This window comes from Panthera tigris, chromosome B3, assembly GCF_018350195.1.
Source record: "Panthera tigris isolate Pti1 chromosome B3, P.tigris_Pti1_mat1.1, whole genome shotgun sequence".
In the NCBI taxonomy this organism is placed as follows: Eukaryota; Metazoa; Chordata; class Mammalia; order Carnivora; family Felidae; genus Panthera; species Panthera tigris.
In genome coordinates, this window is record NC_056665.1 from 18,674,857 (window position 1) to 18,699,316 (window position 24,460).

At 48.6% G+C, this 24,460-nt stretch overlaps 1 protein-coding gene across 1 annotated transcript in view; it reads right to left on the bottom strand.

The window, feature by feature from the left end:
- The window catches only part of ADAMTS17 (ADAM metallopeptidase with thrombospondin type 1 motif 17), a 343,084-nt gene extending 322,764 nt beyond the window's left edge, over positions 1–20,320 (bottom strand). Inside the window, exons 1-4 of the mRNA XM_042989202.1 lie at positions 20,242–20,320; positions 19,913–20,110; positions 19,383–19,753; positions 7,413–7,578 (exon numbers count right to left, since the gene is read on the bottom strand). Of these exons, the coding sequence (XP_042845136.1) occupies positions 7,413–7,578; positions 19,383–19,753; positions 19,913–20,110; positions 20,242–20,320 (814 nt within the window). The remainder of the gene's footprint in view (positions 1–7,412; positions 7,579–19,382; positions 19,754–19,912; positions 20,111–20,241) is intronic.
- Between the last annotated feature and the right edge of the window lie 4,140 nt (positions 20,321–24,460).

Consider the following 24,460-nt stretch of genomic DNA (forward strand, 5'->3'; position numbering starts at 1 on the left):
AAAGGCCCATTACATGATAGTAAAAGGAATAACTCACCAGGAATACAGCTCCTACACCTGAATACGTCAAACACTATCACCTCATAACATAAAGTGAAAAATTGATAGATTTGAAAGGTGAAATTGGCCAAACCACAAAAGTTATGAGACTTTTTAACATACCTCTTGGTAAAACAAATACATCAAGCCAGCCAAAAATAATGAGGACAGGATGATTTGACATCACAACAGTTAGAGCTAATGAACACATATACAGAACACTGTTCACAGCAATTAAAGAATGCAAGTTTTTTTTAATTTACACATAAAACATTTATTAAAACAAAAAAAATGCCTATACTCTAAACCACAATGCAAATCTCAACCACTGCTAAAGAATCAGTATCATATGGAATATTGCCAACAAGCTTCTACTAGACCTAACCCTCCTGTAGACAGCAATTATAAATTTGAATAAAATATAAAAACCCAATGACCTGAGGGCTGGAAAGTGAGCCAATGTGGGAAGACTCTGGGGTAGGGGGTGGGCAAGGCTAGGAAGAAAAGAATAGCACAGGGGGCTGAAGAATACCACAAAGTCATGCTTTAAAGGGTGGCTTATAAGGGCGCCCGGGTGGCTCAGTCAGTTAAGTGTCTGACTTTGGCTCAGGTCAGGATCTCGCAGCTTGTGAGTTCGAGCCCGCGTCAGGCTCTGTGCTGACAGCTCAGAGCCTGGAGCCTGCATCAGATCTGTGTCTCCCTCTCTCTCTGCCCCTCCCCTGCTTGTACTCTGTCTCTCTCTCTCTCTCAAAAATAAATAAACGTTTAAAAAAATTTTTTTAATAAATAAATAAAGGGTGGCTTATAATCAATCCAGTAGGAGGTCTGTGGTCCTCAGGCCTAAAGACACAAAGGACAGAGTTCAGGGCAACAAAGTGACGGGAACCTAACTGGGGACATGCTAGAAAGGCATTCCCATAACTTAATTACAGTATGTTGTTATCAGGGTTTTTTTTTTTTAATGTTTCATTTACTCATTCATTTATTTATTTATTTTTGAGAGAGAAAGAGAGACACAGCACAAGCAGGGAAGGGGCAGAGAGAAAGGGAGAGACACAGAATCTGAAGCAGGCTCCAGGCTCCAAGCTGTCAGCACAGCACAGCGCCTGAACTCACAAACCATGAGATCATGACCTGAGCCGAAGTCTGAAGCTTAACCGACTGAGCCACCCAGGTGCCTCATATAACAGTTTTTTGGTTTTTATTTTAATGTTTATTTATTTATTTTTGAGAGAGAGAGAGAGAGAGAGAGAGAGAGAGAGCGAGAGAGAGCGCGCGCGAGCATGAGCAGGAGTGGGGCAGAAAGAGCAGGAGACAGAGAATCCCAAGCAGGCTCCACACTGTCAGCACAGAGCCTGATATGGGGGTTCGAACTCACAAACCCATGAGATCATGACTGGGTCAAAATCATGAGTTGGGCACTTAACTGACTGAGCCACCCAGGCACCCCTGTTGTCATAATCATTTATTTTATTACGGTTGCTGTTAATCCCTTTCTATGCCTAATTTATAAATTAAACTTTATCATAGGTGCATACATATACGAAAAAAACATAGTAGGTACAGGGTTTGGTACAATCTGCGGTTTTAGGCATCCACTGGGGGTCTTGAGTGTATCCCTCGGGATGGTGGTTTCTTCTGAGGAGTAAGTTAGAGGGACAATATGGGATGGGGCTGGGGAGATACTCAGTCATATCCATAAATGTTAATTTCTCTCAAAAAAGAAAAAAGTTCTGAAGCAGATAGGGCAGATCTTAACATTGGTTAAGTCTGAATACTGGGTTCATGGACTTCTGGTTTTGTGTGTGTGTGTTTTGCCTGTCATAAGTACTTCAGATCTAAAAATAATTTAAAGCCACTACATTTGTTTCCTTCTGCCCTATCTCCTCCACCAAAACATAAGCTCCCCGGAGGCAGGGACCATGCTGTGCCAGGCTTACCACAGTGTACCCAGTGTCTAGAGGGTCAACAAATACCTAATAGCTAAATAAATGAAAAACAAGAGGAAAAATGTAAGCAGATGACCTCAAAGAGTCACTTCTGGTCTAGAAACACTGAGATTCTTTGATTTCATTGTGGATTTGTTCAAGAGGCAAGAATGACAGATTCAAGAAGAACAAGGGAAGCTTTTGGCTCTTAGCTTAGTGCCCTATAGGGTTTCTCTTTATCTCCCACTTTATACAGAACCAAGGGCATTAAGTGGTCCCCTGACAATAAAGACTGGGGGTACAAGTAATAATAATTACAAGCACGGTGGCTGCAACAGTAGTGGAAATTTGTTAGTGGCTAAGTGACAAGTGCATTATCTCCTGTAACACTCACAAAACCACTAAGAGGTGGATGGCATTACTTAGCTGATGGGACTGAAGGTCAGAGTGGCTCAATCCTTTCTACCTTGTCTGAGGCTCTGCAGCTCCTTCAGTATTTGTTTATCAAGAAAAATACGTGAACAGATGACCAGCCAACTATGACATCTATTCTTATAGAAAGGGTCTCTTCACACAGCCTGTTTCTAATTTCTTCTAAATTTGTTTTCTACCCTCTAGGCATTTGTGAGTGTTCTCAAGAATATGCCCCCCCACCAGCGCAGCTGGAAGTCTAACATCACTCCTCATCTGCGTGTTCCCCTTCAGCAATAACCCTGAGAAGCAGACAACACTGGTATCATCATGTCAATGTTACAGAGGACAACACAGAGGTGGTTACGGACTGAATTGTGTACTAGAACTCTCAGCAACTTAGAGTACAGTGTTTGAAGAGAAGGTCTTAAAAAGGTAACTAAGTGCAGATGATGTCATCAATAGGCTCTAATCCAATATAATCAGTGCCCTTATAAGAACAGAAGATTAGGACACAGACACGCACAGAGGGAAGACCATGTCAGGACACAGGAAGAAGGTGGCCATCTACAAGCCAAGGAAAGAGGCCTCTGAAGAAACCAACTCTACGAACACCTTGACCTTGGACTTCTAGCCTCCAGAATTGTAAGGAAATAAATGCCTATTGTATAAGTCACCCAGGCTGTGGCACTTTGTTCTGGCAGCCCTAACAAGTTACAACAGAGGCACAGAGATATCAAGGGACTCTCCTGGGGTCACATCCAAGAAAGACAGAGTCAGGCTTCTAGCATGTTCTCCTTTCTTTCCTTTGGAATAATTCTTAAACGATCAGTGTCTGCTTTTGGAGTTAATGTTTTTATATGTAAATAAACACTTAAAATATTAAGATGGAGAAACTCAAAGTAGTAGCATTTTAATTCCATTTATGTTGGGTTCTTCTTCCAGTTAAGACGTAGAAGAACATGAAACAACAAAATACTGTATAAGCTATGAAGTCATTTTAAGTTTATTTATTTGCTTTGAGAAGGAGCGTGAGTGGGGAGGGGCAAAGTGAGAGTGAGAGAGGGGTGGGGGTGGAATCGCAAGCAGTCTCTGCACTATCAGCACAGACACCAACGCAGGACTCGATCTCACAGTTCTCGAGATCTCACTAGCCATGAGATCATGACCTGAGCTGATATCAAGAGTCGGATGCTTAACGGACTGAGCCACCCAGGTGCCCCTCATTTTTATCCACTTGGGCAGCTGAGGTCTTGATGACATTTAGAGTAGAACCAAATTTCAGAGGAATGGAACTCTTCCTAAGTAAAGACCATGAGCCACTTTTATCCCTGGACCACAGATGAGATAAGGAGCTAAGAAGCATCAGACAGAGGATCTTGCGGAAGTGTGGGGGGAAAAAAACAGCCAAATTCTGACCAACCATGTGAGCTGAAATGACGGGTCAGACCTGGAGTAGAGGTCTGACCTCTGGTCCACCAGATTTTTACCGATATGGCGGCCCGTGAGAAGCCGGGATGAGGACAGAAAGCAGAATGATACCTCCGTGGTGATGTGGGGGCTGGGACCGAAGCTCTTTTGGTCCTGCCTCCAGACATGTGAACCAGTGACGAGCTGGAAGTCGTCCAAGTTGCAATCCAAATCAACCCACTTCATCTCCAGACTCAACAGTAGAGTTTACCTCCTGAGCCCTGCTGCCTCTCTGTCACTACAAGAGAAGCTGGCTCAGGACAGGCTGTCAGAGAGAGAAGCAACTTCTGAGGAGCCCCACCTGCATAGCCTACCTGAGGTCCAACCTCCTGCTCTGCTCCTCAGTTCCAAGAGCCCAGGGCAGTGGTGGTGTTGGTGGTTAAGCCAGTTTAGTTTCTGTCATTTCCAACCAAATGAATCTTAATGGATGCAAAGCACAAGCCCCAACCAATTATTTATTGCAGATTATAAACACAGTTGTTATGCAAATTATGGCACAAATTAGCAATACACAATTTCTAAAGACTTGTGGCATCCTCTAAATACTCACTAAAGTTAACTTTATAATGCTATATAAATGAACCAAATACTACAAAATAACTGTAATGATCTTTTAAAACAGTCATAACAGAACTTGAACTATAAAGCAGACATCTAGAGCGCCTGGGTGGCTCAGTCGGTTAAGCATCCGACTCTTGATTTCAGATCAGGTCATGATCTCACAGTTCTAGCCCCACATCAGGCTCTGTGCTGACAGCACAGAGTCTGCTTGGAATTCTCTTTCTCTCTCTCTCTCTCTCTCCCCCCTTCCCTCCCCTGCTCTCTCTCTCTCTCCTCAAAATAAATAAACATTAAAAAAAAAAAAAAAAGAGATATCAATGTCTTTGCAGGTACCATTGTCAGATGGCATATCTGGGTTATAAAGAGCCCACCGAAACACTATAGGATTCCTATTCTGACAGTGCCTTGTGGCAAAGGAGTTTTAACATTCTGCCATCTACCTCAACCATCGACATGTTACATCTACCGTGATGGAGGAGAAGACAGAGATTGAAACTGTTACTAAAGTCCATGAAAATGCTAAGTGGGGAGATTCTAAACAGAATCCAATGGAGAAATTAAAATAAGCATAGAAGACAGACAAAAAGTTTTGAAGTCGAAATTGAGACACATTTAAAAATATCCAAACTGCCAACTTAGTTGTTGGGAATAGCCCCCAAAACCTTCAAAAACTTGTGCTGTGACAAAAAAGAAAAAAATGAAAAAAAAGAAAGAAAAGAAAAGCCCACAGACTCCATATTTTTCACGCCAAGTTCCAACCTGGAGTGATGCTTTATGGATCAGTTTATAAGGTCCTAAAAATAAGGAGCAATAAAGGTGATAGGATAAGACTGTCCTCTCCCTGGGAGCCCCAAAGACTGCCAGAAAGAAATGTAACCTCAGTAGTACCTACAAGAAGGCAGTGGGTCCTCCCAGGAGCCTCCATTGTGCTAGTCCATCTAGTCCATCCCTGGAGAGAACAGGGTGGCTTACCACAGTTCAACTCTCAGGTAAATTGAGCGTTTCACGGAGGAGGAAAAATCACTACACTCCTCACCTGCAAGAGCCAGCTGGTTACTCCCAGTCTGGGTCCAAAGTCAGGGCAACACAAGATCCAAGACAAGGCACAATGCCACATCTGACAGCCATGTTCATCCCTAGAGAATATGTTCCCGTCAGAAATCTTGGATGATTAATCTGATTCATACGTCCAGGAAAACAAAAATGTTACCTTGCTGGTTTCCCAGTAAATTGATTTTCTCAATGTCTAAATTAAATTTCTGAACTCCCATAAAGTTAATTCACACTAGATAGGGCCTAATTGACTGTTAATTAGCTAAACTTATTAGAAGGCCCACTGTCTGTCTCAATACAGCAACAAAATTTACAGCGTATTTCACACAAAGCAAGAAGGACCAGAAGGGAAATAAATACACACCTTTCTCCCGTGTCCGTGTACCTACCCAGGCCAGAGCCTGGCATGGCAGAGCACACTGATGGGAGATGTGGGGGCAGGGAAGGGGAGAGGATTTTTTTAAGCAAATTCAGAAATTTCTCACAAGGCTGCTCTTAGTTTAACTTCATCTATATCACATCCTCCCCACCCTGTTTTTGTTCCTTTCCTTCATTACAGGCTAAACACTCCATCAAAAGGTCGCCTTGTAGCCAGCCTCAGAGACAAAAATGCAAACCTGAGCACAATGTATCATTTGGTCAGCAATCCTTGGTATCACGCATGCCCCTAAAGAGGATGTCAATGGGGGGAATGAGACAAATATTCCATGAGATCAGCCACTTGAATAGAGGCAAAAGTGAGAATAAAACGTATTTGCCCTTGGACTTCATTGTGGGGCCCTGCCTGGTGGTTCTCACCTGCAAAAAACCCACTTCTGATGGCCCACTGGTGCTATTACTCTCGTCTAATACTCCTTAGCACAGTGATTCTCAGCACCAGCTGAACATTAGAACTGCCTGGGGAGGTTTTAAATCACCAGATGCCCAGGCTGTGCCCGAGACCAATTAAAGCAGCTCTCCGGGGGGGCAGGACCCAGGCTTGAGTGACTGTTAAAGCTCCCCAGGTGATGCCCATGGACAGCCAGTGCTGAGTCCTACTGCCTTTGCTATTCCCCCTGCCTCTAAAACAATATATTCACATTAGCAGCAGAAAGCGCACTCAGATGTGGAATGACCAACAGTCATTTACTTTGAAAGCAGATTTTTTTAAAAATGCTCCACCGAGACTGTCAAGTGGCTTAAAATAACACACCAACATCAAGCCGAAACATACAACCAACCAACTTACCCAAACCCCTGCTTCCTATTAAAGAGTATTTTTTAGGGGCGCCTGGGTGGCTCAGTCGGTTAAGCATCCGACTTCGGCTGAGGTCTCACATTTGTGAGTTCGAGCCCTGCATCAGGCTCTTTGCTGACAGCTCAGAGCCTGGAGCCTGCTTCGGATTCTGTGTCTCCCTCTCCCTCTGCCCCTCCCCTGCTCACACTCTGTCTCTCTCAAAAACAAATAAATATTTCCAAGGTCATTGGAATATCAAACCAAGACACTATATTTCTTTATCCAGGTAAGTCTTTAAATGCCAAAAGCACAACTCCCAAACGTCAGCCATGGGGTCCCATGCCCTCCAAGGAGGAAGTGCCACCTGTGAGAAGCAGTTTATCCGTCTTCATCAGGGGACAGTCACAGGAAGACGGCCAGTGACACAGCAGGGTCAATTTCACAGTGACTGTGACATATTCTTAAACACCTGATAAGCCACAGGTGGCTCAAACAGAAGCACAGAAAGCAAGAACCCTGGGTTCTCATCCCCAAGCTACTTATTAGAATCATGCATGAAATGCTAACACCAATCCACATAAACAGGAAAAGGAAGTGGCCTTAGGGGCAACAAACAAAACAGCTTCAAAGTACCGGGAAAGGTGAGTTCTTGCTCACATGATTTCAGTGCATTTGGGGACATGCAACGGTGCCGAATGGTGTGTGCTGTCAGTCTCGAGGTTTCCCAGACTCACCTGTTAGAACCTTGCAGAGCTGCCCAGGTATCGGGGCCTCGGTGGAGGGGCTGGGTGTCAAGGACCATTTGCGCCTGACCAGGTGCTCTCGTCCGCTGAGTGGGCCCCGAGAGCTGTTGAGTGGCTGGATTAGCACCTGCTCCTGCCCAAGCTGGATGAGGCCAACCTGCCCAGAAAGAGGGAAACAGGACATGAGTCAGCCTCGTTCACACACACCCACGACGCCAACAACCCGAGGGCAGCAAAGCCACCTGGCTATGGCCTGGTCCCCACGTCTGGGCTTTGGCTCTGCAGGTTGCTCCGATTTGCCGAGCCCAAGAACGAGCTTTTGTGTGACTTGAAACATCCCACCCAGTGGCTGTGTTTGGGGAGGGGCGGTGCAGGGGTGCAGAGATATATACCACAGCACCCACTTTCCAGATTCACTTTCAAAAGAAATGTATTACTTTATTATTAATAAAAAGAAACTTCCTTTTAAAAATTCCTTAAATCATCCTCCAAAAGCCCACTTGAGGAAGCAATACCAAAACTGTTGGGAATGAATGACGGTTACATCCTTAATGGGAAAAACTGCAGCTTATTCCCGGGGATATTTAGAATTAAAGAGGATGGCTGGGGTGCCTGGGTGGCTCAGTTGGTGAAGCATCCGACTCTTGATTTCGGCTCAGGGCATGATCTCCCGGTTCGTGAGTTCAAGCCCCACATCGGGCTCTGCACTGACAGTGCTGAGTCTGCTTGGGATTCTCTCTGTCCCTCTCTCTGCCCCTTACTCCACTTGTGTGCCCTCTCAAATAAACAAACATGAAAGAAGGAAAGGAAAGGAAAGGAAAGGAAAGGAAAGGAAAGGAAAGGAAAGGAAAGGAAAGAAAGAAAGAAAGAAAGAAAGAAAGAAAGAAAGGAAGGAAAAAGGGAGTCAGTCCTGCGGTAGGAATAGCTTTGTGATAGGGGTTTCGTACATTTTGTTCAGAACTTGCGGTGTTTGGGACACCTGGGTGGCTCAGCTGGTTAAGCATCTGACTTTGGCTCAGGTCATGATCTTGAGGTTTGTGACTTTGAGCCCTGCATCAGGCTCTGTGCTGACAGCTCAGAGCCCTGGAGCCTGCTTCAAATTCTGCGTCTCCTTCTCCCTTTGCCCCTTCCCTGCTTGGGCTCTGTCTCTCTCACTCTCAAAACTAACTAACTAAACAAACAAACAAATAAATAAATGAACTTGCAGTCCTTAAGAGAACTTGACAGTGTCCAATGAATTAGATTTGTGATTCTAGTTTAAAGTCGAGTTAGATTTGATTTTAAAGTCTTATTATGTCTATAAGCAATATTAGAATATGTAAGACAACTTGAGACTTCCCATGTTTATAGGACTAGCTTATTAGGTTTGGACACTTGAGTATTTACAAAGGGCTCCTCAGCCAATGAAAAAACTTGACAAGGAAACTGAATATGTTAAATTTCTCAATGCAGGTTTAAAGGTTTAAAAGTTGTTAATTGCCAAATTTACAAGGGGGGGGGGCAAATCTTATCTAAAGCTTCCTTGAAAAGGATTGCAAAAACCTTCCTAGATAAAAGGGGTTAAGAGTACACTTATGTAGATGAGCACAGAGAAATGTACAGAATTATTGAATATTGTACACCTGAAACTAATAACTGTATCTTAATTATACTTCAACAAAAATCGTTGGAAAACTTGCTAGATTATAAATAGGATGTGATTTGTTTTTGGTTTTTTTAATGTTTATTTTGAGAGAGAGAGAGAGAAAGAGAGAGAACATGGGCTCCAGGGGAGGGGCGGGGGAGAGAAAGAAAGATGGGGGAAGAGGGGGGGAGAGAGGGAGGGGGGGAGGGAGGGGGGAGAGGGGGGGGAGGGGGGGGGAGAGAGGGAGGGGGGGAGAGAGGGAGGGGGGGAGAGAGGGAGAGGGGGGGAGAGAGGGAGAGGGGGGGAGAGAGGGAGAGGGGGGGAGAGAGGGAGAGGCGGGGAGAGAGGGAGAGGCGGGGAGAGAGGGAGAGGCGGGGAGAGAGGGAGAGAGAGAATATCCCAAGCAGGCTCCACGCTGTCAGTGCAGAGCCGAACGCTGGGCTCAATCTCACCAACCATGAGATCACAATCTGACCCGAAATCAGGAGTTGGACATTTAACCAACTGAGCCACCTAGGCGCCCCTAAATAGGACGTGATTTGTAAACTGAAAGGAAAATTTAAGACCTAGGATTTTTAGTTTGCTGCTTTAACAGAGTGAATACTAATTCTAAAATAAATATACATAGTACAGAGAACTTTCCTATCCTTTGGAACCAACGCTGATGGCACGAAACCAGTTTGTGCTCCTTCCCTGGGATACTAGCTATCATCTTCCCTTCTGAGGTGTCAATAAAGCAAGGTAAACCCCCCACAAGGAACCCGACTGGGTCAGGGCTGGAGAAGGACCCGTGTTTGCACACTGGTCTGTACAGTGCCCGGTGCCTCCTCTGAGTGGATGCCCAAGACCATCTTGGCTAACCAGATTCAGTAGATCAAGCAGATCAGTCTTAGGCTGAAATGAGCATCATCTCTTCTCTCTCTCCTACACTATTCTCCAAAGGCCAAGTCATACTGAACCAGGGGCTCTCAAACTCCAGCTGCACATGAAAATCACCTGGACGTCTTGGTAGGCCCTGAGAATGTGCATTTCTAAGTAGTCCCCACGTGATACTCACCCCACCAGGCCAGGGACCAGGCTTTAAGAAGCATTGCTCTCCCTCCCAGCCAGTCCTCTGGTCTCAAGGACAGAGCTCCCTCAAGCCAAATGGTAGAACTCCTTTACGTTTGGAAAGGATGCCTGGATACCAAGCCTCTCTGCAAGTACATCAGATCAGCGAGTAAGATCGCCTACAACTTTGAGCCCCCAAAACACAGGGGGAGACCGTACTTACAGCTCTACACAGATCTCAAGGTTTCCATTTCATTAGAACTTCTGCCAAGAACAACTCCGAGATTTTACTGCCCAAATAAAACTGTCTTAAAGTGGCACTGTGTGGCCTGCAGGGAAGCACGGCCTTCTTCCCTCTCCTTTGAAGTTAAAACTTGAATTTGTTCACGAAGATACTTCGGGGAGACTGAAGCGGATGCAGAAGGTGGCTGGGGGGGTATGCAGGGCTCCACTGCAGCTACAACTAAAGAAAGCCTCAGCGCAGAACACACACCTCCGTGACCGTGGCGAACACTTCCATGTGTCGAAATAAAGTTGGCAGGGATGGCCCAGCACGTGGGATGAGCCCCACATGGAAGGAGCCCTGTGCTCTCTGGAGGATGCGCTCAACCTGGACTCTTCCTGAAATGCTCTGGCTTTGGGAGGCCACAGGCCCCCTTGAGACTAGCACTTTCAGGGTCAGTTTCCAGACCAGTCTAGTGTTTGCATTCACAAGCTAGTGTAAAAGGCCAGTTAGCAGGGGCGCCCAGGTGGCTCAGTTAAGCATCGGACTCTTGATTTCAGCTCAGGTCATGATCTCACAGTCTATGAGTTTGAGGCCCACAATGGGCTCTGCACTGACAGCACGGAGCCTGCTTAGGATTCTCTTTCTCTCTCTCTCTCTCTCTCAAAAAAAAAAAAAAAAAAAAAAAAGGCAGCTAGCAGGTAGTTCTAATGCAATACAGGAATACAGCATGGCCCATTGGTGAGGAAGCCTGCAGGTACATACACACAAGCATAATCTAGCCCCTTGCAGCTCTGCCTCAGCAGGTCTTGTTTGGAGGGGCCCACGTGCTGGTTCCTACCCCTTCAAGGGAGGAAATGGGAACGCTGGTAAGATGATTATGTGGCCTGATGGACTGCATCCTCCCTGGCGGCTACTTACCCGCCTGGGACCTGACTTGTAAGCAGAGATGTGGCCTGGACCAGCACCCAGGAGGGAAGGAGCCAGGCACAAGCAAGGACATTGCCCTGCCCCTCCCCCAGTCTCACAGTCTGTCACTAGGCTCCCTGAAATGTCTCTTAATGCTCATCCTGCCATCACATTACCAATGATAAAACGTTCTGCTGAAAAGTGCCGCTTATGCCCCTACTCACACACAATCTAGGCCCAGGGCAAATACTGGTCAGCCCTCTTTATCTTCTCCTGACCTTCCCACTTCCTCCTTTCTTCCTCCAAAGCCCTCCCTCCTCCCTGGCACTCTGTGTTGCAGCCCACTGCCCACTGTGTTATGGGGCATTTGTCACAACCTAATCGTTTGTTCCTCTGAGACAGGATCACAGTTATTCCTCCTTTATTTTTCCAGTGTCTGCCACCTAACAGTTCCTCAAGAAAATGTGAGTGGAGTGGAACAGAATCAAATGGGCTGGACCGGCATGAACTTTCTGTAGTCTCCTTAACTCAGTGATTCTCATCCCCAGCTACACATTGGAGTTGTTTGGCAAACTTTAGAAACTCCTGATGCCCAGCACCCACTCCAGGCCAACTGAATCCGAATCCCCGGGGGGTGGAGTTCTATCACTGGTATTCAGAGCTCGCCAGGAGATTTCAAAGTATAGCCAGGGCTGAAAACCATTGGGCTAGCTTTTTTTTTTATGTTTTTATTTTATTTTTGAGAGAGAGACAGAATGTGAGCAGGGGGAGGGGCAGAGAGAAGGAGACCCAGAATCTGAGCTGTCAGCACAGAGCCCAATACAGGGCTCGAACCCACAAACCGTGAGATCATAACCTGAGTTGAAGTCAGATGCCTAACCTACTGAGCCACCCAGGTGCCCCTCCCCCACCCCACATTGTGCTAGCTTTTAAATGGGTGCCAGCGATGCACTTGATTTAGTTGTCTGGAGGCAGCCCGGATTTAAACTGCCTGCATGAACCTGGACCTTCCTCTGACCGTGGGGCTCTGCCCCCTGGCTTCTAGCCCACTGCTGCCCTGTGGCCCCAGAAACTGGGCAGAGCTGCTTAGATTTGCATTAACCCTCTGGTCGCCATCTGTGCTGAGAGGTGAGACACAGGGATATTCCTCCAAGGCCAAGGAAACAGCAGTTATGAGCCTGATGAAAGAGGCCTGCAGACTTCATCTGAAGAGGCACCACAGTAAAGGAATGCCTGTAGCAGATAGGACTGGAAGCCCTGAGGCTGCGTGGTTTTAAAGGATACAATGACCCTCCATGAAATGGTGTTCTTAAAAGAGAAATCTAAAGTTTTCTAAGATGTGGTATCCCACCAAAGAAATGTGTGTCAAATAAAATGCCATCAGGTATAACCTGATATTATAACAGTTCAGAGTGGCTCCTTCTCAATTCTCTTTGTTCTGGTGCTTTCTTTGAAGGGTTTCTGCACTGTGTTAGGAGAGTGTTATAAATCAGGTGTCATGAACTCCACCCCACCCTCCGAAGCAGAACTGCCTCTCCTTGCAGCGTGGAAAATGCACGAAGGACACACGGGTTTTCATCATCTGCTAACATCAGCACAACTTCTCAGCATCACGTAGAAAATTAAGATCATGCAAAAAAAACCCAAAAACAAAAAGTGTGTCCTATGGATGCTCTAGAACCAAAGCACACACCTGTCTGAGGGGAGGACGCCCCGTGACTGCAGACCTTGCTGTCCCATAAAGACCCCACTGGAACTTTGGTACCTGGGGAGCCCTCTGAGCTCTTTCATCAGGAGGCTGTGGCTCCTTGGTTAGCTGGTGTGGGTCTTAGGTTGCCGCCCCCCCATCGATGGGCTAGTGTGGGTGGTTTGAGAGTATGAAGCAAATGGGGTTGTTAGTTTGCCTCTTGCGTGAGCAAGTCTGCTTCCAAGAAGGAAAAAGAATCCTGTGACCTCAGGGCTGCCTGTACCTGCCTCCAACTTTCTGGGGGGGGGGGGGCTCAGAGGAGCTCCTGCGGAAGAGGGGCTCCCCAACCGCCCCCCATCGAGTCCCACTGCCTCTCTCCTGGAATGCCAACCAGAGCCCCCTTTCAAAGTCCAGCCGCTGCCTCTGCAAACACCAGGTGCCTAAACTGATTCTTGGTCTTCCTTCTGAAGCCAGCTTCCCCCGCCTTAACATGGGCCAGTCACTGCCAGGCTCTCCCTCTTTCTGATCCCTAGAGTCGGTCACAAAGACTCAGCTCTTCTTCAGAATCTCTCCTGCATCATCTTCCTTCCCATCTCCACCACTCAAGGCTTAAGCTTGTCTCCTCGGGCCTCTGAATGCTCTCCAACTCCAGTGCCCCCCCCCCGCCACGCTATCACCAGGGACCCCAGTCAATAGCCAGAAAGGCTCCCCATTGCTTCTAGGCCGGTGATCCTCAAAATGTGGTCCCAAACCAACAACGGCACTTGGGAATATGTTAGAAATTCAAGCTCTCGGGCCCACCCAGACAGGCTGGATCAGGAGTGCTGGCGGTGGGGCCCAGCCACCAGGGTAACAAATCCTCCAGGGAAGGTGGATTCCAGCTCAAAGCTGAGAACCACTGCTCTAGGATAAATTCCAAATGCCTTAGGTTGGTACCCAGGGCCCCCGCCTGGTCTAAGCCACACACCTGTCTGTTCAGCTCATCTCTTACCATCGCCTTAAATTACCACTCCCACCCCCATTCCGCAGCTGCCTCATGGGCCCCTGATCTGGCGAAGAACCTGGCTTTGGAGGCTTTGGGGTCTCTCCACCCTCTTAGAACCTGAGCCCACCCCCTTTGCTCCAATCCCGCTTCTCCCTGAAGACCCCACCCCACCCTTCTGCCACCATGCAGGCTCCAGTACACCTTCCTTCCTGGGCGTACCTGGACTGCCTTCTGAGACAGGGCCCACCTTGTATTCCTCTCTGAGCCCCCGCAAAGTGTCCTACACAGGGCAGGTGTGTGATAATGATCTGTTCATTTAGGCAACAGTGTTGACTGACTGGTTGATTTATAACTGGAAAAGTCTGGGCCCCGTAGGGCAACAGAAGAAACCTGTTTTTAATGCCTTAATGTGCCAGGCCCTCTCCCTAAATGATTTCACAGACTCGATCTTACTTCATTCTATCAACAGCCACACAAGGCTGATGTTATTTACCCGTCATCTTGGCTGCAGACGGGAACGTTCAGAGGAGGTGGCTCACTTAGGATCACAGCCCCAAACGGCCGTGCAGCCTCATTTCCTAAAGAACAAGAACGTGACCGTGCATCTGTGTGCAGAGGCGTGCCAGGGGAAAGGATAGCCAGTGACTCTGCATGGTTCCCTCCGACGTACTGACTGCAAAAACATCCCCCGCTGCACACGTCCCAAGCCAGGCAGCTGTAGCATTTCAAAGCTCAGGAAATAAGCCCCAAGAATGCAATCAGTCTAAGACCTCTTTGGTTTATCATCTCATCTTGCACTTCTTTCTCTTAAGATGTTGCCAACTAAACAAAAGTTCATATGGGGAAATCTAGTTACGTGCCGTCAGTAGGACACTGGGGAGGGTTACGCGGCCTAAGTGATCCCCGTGAGCAGTGGGCATAGAAAGTCACCATGAGGTCACATGACCATTCTTCAGAGGAAGAGGTGGAATGCCCCAGAATCCTCCGATTCAACGTCTTCCCTTCAAATCCTTCATGCCTCCCAAATTTTGCACAATCTTTTCCCTTATTTTCCTTACCTTCCCTAACAGCCACTCAACTGTTGTCTTTTTACAACACTTTAAAAATGTGTATGCATTTTCCAGATACATTTATGCTGTATGTGATAAGTTCTTCAGTAATCTTAGCTGATGAATCACTTAGGACGCTGTGCTCTCCCCACACCTGTACCAATAGGATGATGTCGGACACTGTATTCTGTCCTATTTGCTCCCTTCCGAATGGTCTCCATACAACTTTTGCCACGGCGGATTCCTATTCGGCTGTATGCAATCAAGTGGTGCTGTATCAAAAAGCTGGGCAATTTTATAATCAATCCAAATAGAGTCTGAGAACTCTAAAGGGAGAGGCAGCCACCTCCCACACCTGCCCCTTCATCAGAGGAGTCACGCAAACGCAGGCTGCTTTCTTGAGAATGGAGTCCCCAACTCTTCCGAGCCACCTGCTCACTGACTGGCTGACCACAGCCCCACTCTGTTCTTATCTGTCTAGCTCATGGAACAGAGAAGAACATTCTTGCAACGCTCTCACGGAGATCATAAATGATGTGCTACCAAAACAGCCCCCTGCGCTGCGATCAAGCGGACCAGCCAGAGCCAGGTTGAGCTGGGCCATCAGGTCAACCCCAGTGACCAACCGGGATGAAAGACTCCAAGCAAGGGTTCTGTGGAGTATGGCTGTGACTCCAAAGAAAGCAGGAACATCCCTGACCTCTCTGTCCCTCTGGGGTGGCCTGGAAAATGGGCATGGCTTCTTAAAGTCCCACAGCCCAGAGCTCCTGGATGTCCTGTCTGATCTCAATATTTCTCTCACAGCACGCGGCAGAAGGGTCACGGCCTCAGCCCAGAAGCGATGGACAGATTCAGGTGGCTGGACTCCCCTGAGCTTACATCCGTTAAGGAAGAAAGGCCACCACTCAGCAGCCCAAACCCGCTGGCAGGCGCCTCCCCTGCTCTCTGTCCTCATGTGTCCTCCCCTTTATTCACTCATCTCAGACAAGGAACACAGCCTTTCCAAAGACTGACACTCATTCTATCCCTTAAAGTTCCATCTCGGCGGCCTGCTCGGGTGAAGTTTAACCTGATTCCAATTCCGCTGGCCTTCTATGAGCTGGTCTGATTCCCAGGAGGCAGCTGATCCAAACTTACATAAACTCTCTGGGGGTAGAAATACCTTCCTCACATGCCCAAAGTTCACTGCTTTGAAATCATACGGTTATAGAAACCCTTCCAAAAACTTACGTGATGTCTAAGGACTCCCTGAAATGTAAATAAAATGAAGAAGCATAAACAAAAAACAATTAATACTTGTACCTATGGTCTTTGAAGAGCCAAGAAGCGCAGCCTGCATGGCTTCTCAAGATAAGACAGAGACAGGGAGAACATCACAGGGCCCACGCCTCTGCCCACAGTCCAAAGAAGGAGGGGCAAAATGGAGCACGAACTTTGCGCTTCATGCCCCATAAACAAGCAATTATCTATTTTAATCATGCATCTCCTTCCCTTAAACCGATAACAAACATCTCGGAAGACAGCACAGATGCCACGCAGAGGGGAACAGAACATTCCCCGCCTGTGCACCAAACACTCCACACTAAGCCATTTGGGAGATGTTTAATGCGTCAGGACTTAATTACTACTCAATGTCGGAATAAAGTTTTATTGAATACAGCCACATCCATCTGTTTATTTACCGTCTATGGCTGCGTTTGCACTAAAAGGACACTGTGGACTTAACCGTGACAGAGACCATATGGCCCACAAGGCCTAAAATATTGACGATTTGGTCTGTTACAGAAAACGTTTGCCAGCCCTGGGGCTCTACATGATCTTTAGATACAAAGAAGCTATGGAATGCTCCCATCTGTGGACATCAAAAATCTCCTACTTGAGGGGTGCCTGGGTGGCTGAGTTGATTATCTCGTGGTTTGTGAGTTCGAGCCCCGTGTGAGTCTCTGTGCTGACAGCTCAGAGCCTGGAGCCTGCTTCGGATTCTCTGTCTCTGTCTCTCTCTGCTCCTCCCTTGTTCGAGCTCTCTCTCTCTCAAAATAATAAACATTAAAAAAAATTTTTTTTTAAATCTCCTACTTGCAATAGCTCCTCTCCCACACCTTGTTGCATCCTGTCCTGACGAGCACACCACACACACCACAATCCCCACTTCTCAGTGCTTCCACCAGGGTCGACAGCGACTAACACAACATTGCCACCCACCTGAACTGCCTCAAGTGCACGTGAGCACCAAAATCAAAGCAAGCTAGAGTGCGATGCAAACGTGGTTAGCCTGAGATCCTGCTGCTCTCTTTTCCCAACATGTCTCCAGGGCTACCCCGCAACCAAGGGGCCCGCTCCAAGTCACCACGCTGCTGTCTCTTCCTTCCTGCCTGCCTCCAGCCTTCCTCCGTAGAGTGTACTTGGGAAGAAGTGTCCGACATCCAGCTCATACGAACAGGATGAACACAGCAGACTAAACAACAGAGGCGTCTGCTCACGCAGGAATTTTAGAATCTCAAGTCTTAGAGGTGCACCAGCGGCTGGCATACGCTGAACTCAGCCTCTTGGCGGGGTTCCTTTATCTAAAGCACAGCGCCCTCACATGGTGCTGAAGGGAAGGACAGCCTTCCCGAACACCGGAGGACTGAAGTGAACCCTCTCTGGCAGCTCAGATGCCACCTGTGAGAGGGCCCAGCTTTCAACTCTGTGAGGATTTGGAATCCACGGTATCCAGATTTCCACCCTCAGCCCCTTCACAGATAGCTCCTTGCTGGAAACTTTACACCAAGAAGTATAAACTCTGACCTCTAGAGAAACTCACTAAACCACAGCAAATGGGATTCAGATGTTTCCATGTACAGTACAGTGATGTGACCTAGACTTTAAACACTTTGGCAAAAACAGGAAAAATGATGTGGGCCTTCCAGTCCCTCCCAGAACATGATACAGCCTTGACCCGAGTCCTACGGTGATCTGAGACTTTCTCACTCCTACTTAAGACTCCTCACCCACAGCCCACATTCTCTGCCCCCTGTTCCACATTAGCTCCTAACAGGCTCCCTCCACGGTCCGTTTTCCTTGTTTAACCAAAGACGCCAATTTCTCCCAGGCCAGCAAAAAGCAGATCATGTTGATCAGGACTCAGAAAAGTCTTTCAAGGAGAATCAGTGAAAGCCAATCCTAGGAAATTACCCCCAGAGTTCCTCTACAGGGCTGGGAAGAAAGCAGAAGTCTTACATAAAGACTTGGACCCCCAGGCTCTCTGGCTCTGCTGCAGATTCTCGAGGACTTGTTGCATACTGTGTGGGGGAAGGGCTAGAGAATTCTAGACGGTGGAGCAAGATAAGGCAAAGGTGGGGGAAGCCGTCTCTTCTGCCAAGGAAGAACAGACGCAAAAGAATAGCAGGCGCTGCATCCCCAGAGGCCGATCATGACAGGAGATAGAGAAACAACTTGTGCATTTCATGCTCTGAGCCGATACCAAGCTTTGTGGTGGGGCAGCCCATCTGCCAGCCATGTGCACTCCTAGGGGGCACAATGGAGGAGCTGAGAAGCATTTGGCTGGGCACCAGCATGCAGTGAGCAAGTGGGAGCACAAGCGGGGCAGAGGTGCACAAGAACGTCCCCGGCCCCTCCGAGCACTGTCACAGTGCCTCAAATGTAGCAAAGCAGGGTCCCTAGGATGGGGTAGCTACTGCCACAGCAAGGGCGCTTCTGGGGACTGGAAGGGGGTCTTATCACCAATGGTAAGCACCCCTCAGGCCTGGCTGAGGGTGGCTGCTTGTGGTATAAGGGAACAAGGGTATGAACACTCCCTCTCTTGGTTCTCACGTTTCAGCTAAGAAGAGAAGTGTAGTGATCTGGCAGGGGACCCCTCCAAACTTTCCTTCTCTGGGTAAACACTCAAAAGGACAGAAGGAAGGTGAATGAGTGCTCACTACCCTACCCCCACATCCAAGAATAGATGTGATATACACCTAAAGTGTTCCCCAGGAGGCGCACACATACACACCTGTGCAGATGGACATCAATCGTGTTCTCTCTACACCTGGGTGAAGTGCGCCTCTCAGTCCAGAGGCCTGACAGGTTTCTTCTCCACCACACCGGTGCCCCCCTGGGCGGACTGCTGCATACCCTCTTATGCAACCCCCGAACAGCGCAGTCCCTGTGCACTTCAGAGGTTCACTACCTGGCTACTGGATCAATACTGGATCTAATTATCCAGAAGAAGGCACTGGATAATTAGACGCTTCCCTTCTCAACCCCTTTGCTCAGACACCCTCCGAAAGGTCAGGGCGGGAAGAAGCGAGGTTCCCTTCGGATGGCAGGAGAGCACCCCTGGAGGCTGAGCTTCCCGCCGAGGCACCCCCACCTCATCCCAACCTCCCCCAGGGACCACCCCTGACTCCATGACAGAAAGACGCGCAGACCCGCAGGGGGCGCGGTCAGTACCAGGCCGCCGCCGGCGCCGCAGGCGCTGAGCGAGACGAGGGAACCGGGGTGGCCGAGCACGCGGCCCGAGTAGAAGCACAGCTCGGCGGGGCGTCCGCGGCGCCCCGCCGCGCCGGCCTCCTCCACCTCGAAGCCCCGGGACAGGAAACGCAGGTCGTGGCGAAGCTGCAGGTACAGGTCGCGCCCGAAGGCCGGCAGGTGCAGCAGCAGGGCGCGCTCGCCGGGCCGGACTCGCAGGGCGGCTGGGGGCGCGCGGGGGCGCCGGCGCTTTCGAGGCCCAGGGGCCCCGGGCAGCGGCGGCAGGTGCACGTCGTCGGGGCGCACCCGCCGCGGCAGTACCACCTCCACGTCGGCCGCCGCGTCGCCGACAGCTGCGGGGAGAGAGGAGACGCGTCAGCGCGGCGGGGCCCGCCCGCCCGGCCGCCCGCCCTCCCTCCGGCCGCCCGCCGCGCACGGGGTCCAGCGCTGGGCACTTGCGCCAGCGTGGGGACAACGCGGCCCCGGGCGGGCGCTCCCCTCCCTTCCCTCACCCCAGCACCTCCGTGCCGGCCGGCGCCTCCGCCCGGGCCCCGCGCCACCCGGGGAAGGTCTCCAGCCCGGCCGCCCGGAGCACCTCCGGGGCCAGCGGCGCGGCACAGGCATCCGGAGACCCGGCGGCTGCGCTGCCGCCCGGGAGCCGCCTGGAGCCCGGTCCTCCGCCGCGGCCAGCACCCCCTCGGCCCCGAGCGCTGTCAGCGGTCCACCGCCGGACCCCGGCCGCGCAGGCAGGCGGGGGCCGCCAGGATGCCTCGGGAGGGTAGATGGAAGGTGGCCGCGAGAGGCACGAGCAAGGAAGGGGCGGTGGGCGAGGGAGCGCTACCTGTGCCCGGGTCCAGTCCCCAAAAAAGCAGCAGCAGCAAGGGCAGGACGAGAGGAGGCAGCAGGGCGCCGTCACACATGGTATTCGGGAGGAGCAGCCCCCCAGAAGGTCGCGGCGAAGCAGGAGCTCGCGAGGCGGCGGCGCCAGCCGGAGTGAAGCCCTCCAGCCTTTGGAAAAAGTAATTAGCGCTGCGGACAAACCCAACGTGGTAAATCCCAAGCCCCGCCTTCTCCTCGGAAGACAGGGGGCGATTGGACTCTCGCTTTCCCCTGCCCCGCCTCCCGCTTTCCCATTGGCTAGGACAAGTCTAAACCAGAGTGCGTAGTTAGGTTGTAAGCACTTTCTTACACGTGGTTTCTGGGCAGTGGCGGGGACGGGACACCAGGTGGCGCGAGGGAGCCTCCTGGAGCTGCGCTAGCCCGGAGGACTTGGGAGGACACCTGACTGGGTCTTCAGAGTTTGTTCTCCTTGTCAAAATGCTCTCTGACCCTGCTGCCCGCGTGCCAAGAAGACAGGCCGGTTTCAACCATAAAACCATATTCTATCCGCATCTAGAGTAAAACTAGTTTGGGTTGTCTGCCGCTGTATACTTCTTGCACACCTGATGGTTACATACAACACGGCGGTGTTTATCCAAACCCCTCACACCTCCTGTCCTCTTTATCCTCACAGAAGCCAGGAGTCCAGGCATGATCACACCCTCTTACAGACTGAGAAACTGAGGGAGAGAGACCTTAAGGAGCTTGCTAAGTTACCCGGTGAGTTTCTGTCAGAACAGGAGCTAGAGCGTAGTCCTGACTTCCAGCCCGGTGCTGCTTACAATGAACAGCAAGGGGCTTCAAAGGCAGGCAGGAGGCCATATTAGCCCGATTTTATGGGTTAGGAAACTCGCACAAAGTGGCAAAGCCTGGACTTGAATCTTCTGGCAACAAAATGAGTTCATTCTGTTCCCACCAGAGTATAACTGCGGTTTGCAAGAAAGATGATTCCTTTAGCTTCCCAAGGAGCATCTTGTAGAAAACAAAGCAAAATAGAATTAACTGAAACACTCCCCGTTCTCGGGTCTCCCCCCTCCACTCCGTGTGCTGCCTGTTACTGTTTTCTCAAAGCAGAGAGGTTACAGCACTCTTCGTGGATTCTGCTTGGGGCCTTTCAAAATCTAAAATTTATCCGAAGGAATCCAGAGGTGGGGCACCTGGGTGGCTCAGTCTGTCAAGCGTCTGATTGGTGATTTTGGCTCAGGTCATGATCTCATGGTTTGTGAGTTTGAGCCCCATATCAGGCTCTGTGCACTGATGGTGGAGCCTGCTTGGGATTCTGTCTCCCTCTCTCTCTGCCCCTTCCCTGCTCTCTCTCCCTCTCTCAAAAAATAAACTAATAAAAAAAATTTTTTTTTAGAAAGAAGGAATCCAGTGATGAAAACTGTCCAGCTTCCATGACATTTAATTAACCCCAGGAGTCAACTGTGTTCCTGGTTCTCAATAAAGCCCACTGCTTTTACTGTAGCAAACTCGCTACTCTGCGCATCCTCCAAGGTATGGCCGACGGAATCCTTTCCTGCTTTGTCTACCCCTGCCCTCCACAGGGGCTGACCGCTGCTAGCCACTTAGCTCCACGGGCTGCCACTCACTGCTACGTACCACACGTCCACACTCGTCCAAAAAAGGCTTGGAGCTTTTTCCCTCCCCCTTGACAGCAGCCTCAGCCCCTTGCTGATGGCACAAGAAATAGTGGTGAGCTTTTCGATGCAGCTTTGTTAGCAAAAGAGCCTCCTGGGGCAGACCTGCCCCTGAAAGCCAGGGAACAGCAGCCACTGTGCTTCGTAAGAACAATTACTTCTGCCATTTGAGGTAGTCATCATCAACCTACGACATGATGCTCAAATGCATCAGTCCTTAGGAGCATGCAAACTAAAACGCCAGCAAGATACTGTTCCATCCCCCCAGACCGTCCAAGACCAAAGAGCTTGGAAACATCAAGCCTTGGAGACGTTCTCCTGCCCGTGGGTGGGAGTGTAAATTGGCACAGCCACTTTTGACGAATAACTGGGCAAACCGTAGTAAAATCTGAATGCTACACACCCTACAACTTTGCAATTCCTCTTCTGGTTCACTACCACAGAGAAACACTGGCATCCATATAAGAATGTTCACCACAGTGCATTATGAAAGGGCAAAAATATTGAAAACCTGAATATCCATCATTACGTAAATGGCTAATAAAAGACAAGGCATCAATTGCATGCAATAATCTCATATTTATAACAACACGGAGAGAACTCTAAGACTGGTTGTCAAATTAAAAAAAAAAATCAAGTTGCAGCATAATGCACATGCAAATGTCAAGACTTCCAAAGCCCACAGCTAACATCATCCTCAATGGGGAAAAACTGAGAGCTTTCTCCCTGAGATCAGGAACATGACAGGGATGCCCACTCTCACCACTGTTGTTTAACATAGTGTTGGAAGTTCTAGCATCAGCAATCAGACAACAAAAGGAAATCAAAGGCATCAAAATTGGCAAAGATGAAGTCAAACTTTCACTTTTTGCAGATGACATGATACTATACATGGAAAATCCGACAGACTCCACCAAAAGTCTGCTAGAACTGATACATGAATTCAGCAAAGTTGCAGGATACAAAATCAATGTACAGAAATCAGTTGCATTCTTATACACTAACAATGAAGCAACAGAAAGACAAATAAAGAAACTGATCCCATTCACAATTGCACCAAGAAGCATAAAATACCTAGGAATAAATCTAACCAAAGATGTAAAAGATCTGTATGCTGAAAACTATAGAAAGCTTATTAAGGTAATTGAAGAAGATATAAAGAAATGGAAAGACATTCCCTGCTCATGGATTGGAAGAATAAATATTGTCAAAATGTCAATACTACCCAAAGCTATCTACACATTCAATGCAATCCCAATCAAAATTGCAACAGCATTCTTCTCGAAACTAGAACAAGCAATCCTAAAATTCATATGGAACCACAAAAGGCCCCGAATAGCCAAAGTAATTTTGAAGAAGAAGACCAAAGCAGGAAGCATCACAATCCCAGACTTTAGCCTCTACTAAAAAGTTGTCATCATCAAGACAGTATGGTATTGGCACAAAAACAGACACATAGACCAATGGAATAGAATAGAAACCCCAGAACTAGACCCACAAACGTATGGCCAACTAATCTTTGACAAAGCAGGAAAGAACATCCAATGGAAAAAAAGACAGTCTTTTTAACAAATGGTGCTGGGAGAACTGGACAGCAACATGCAGAAGATTGAAACTAGACCACTTTCTCACACCATTCACAAAAATAAACTCAAAATGGATAAAGGACCTGACTGTGAGACAGGAAACCATCAAAACCCTAGAGGAGAAAGCAGGGAAAGACCTCTCTGACCTCAGCCGTAGCAATCTCTTACTCGACACATCCCCAAAGGCAAGGGAATTAAAAGCAAAAATGAATTACTGGGAACTTATGAAGATAAAAACCTTCTGCACAGCAAAGGAAACAACCAACAAAACTAAAAGGCAACCAACGGAATGGGAAAAGATATTTGCAAATGACATATCGGACAAAGGGCTAGTATCCAAAATCTATAAAGAGCTCACCAAACTCCACACCCGAAAAACAAATAACCCAGTGAAGAAATGGGCAGAAAACATGAATAGACACTTCTCTAAAGAAGACATCCGGATGGCCAACAGGCACATGAAAAGATGCTCAATGTCGCTCCTTATCAGGGAAATACAAATCAAAACCACACTCAGATATCACCTCATGCCAGTCAGAGTGGCCAAAATGAACAAACCAGGAGACTATAGATGCTGGAGAGGTTGTGGAAAAACGGGAACCCTCTTGCACTGTTGGTGGGAATGCAAATTGGTGCAGCCACTCTGGAAAACAGTGTGGAGGTTCCTCAGAAAATTAAAAATAGACCTACCCTATGACCCAGCAATAGCACTGCTAGGAATTTACCCAAGGGATACAGGAGGACTGATGCATAGGGGCACTTGTACCCCAATGTTTATAGCAGCACTCTCAACAATAGCCAAATTATGGAAAGAGCCTAAATGTCCATCAACTGATGAATGGATAAAGAAATTGTGGTTTATATACACAATGGAGTACTACATGGCAATGAGAAAGAACGAAATATGGCCCTTTGTAGCAACGTGGATGGAACTGGAGAATGTGATGCTAAGTGA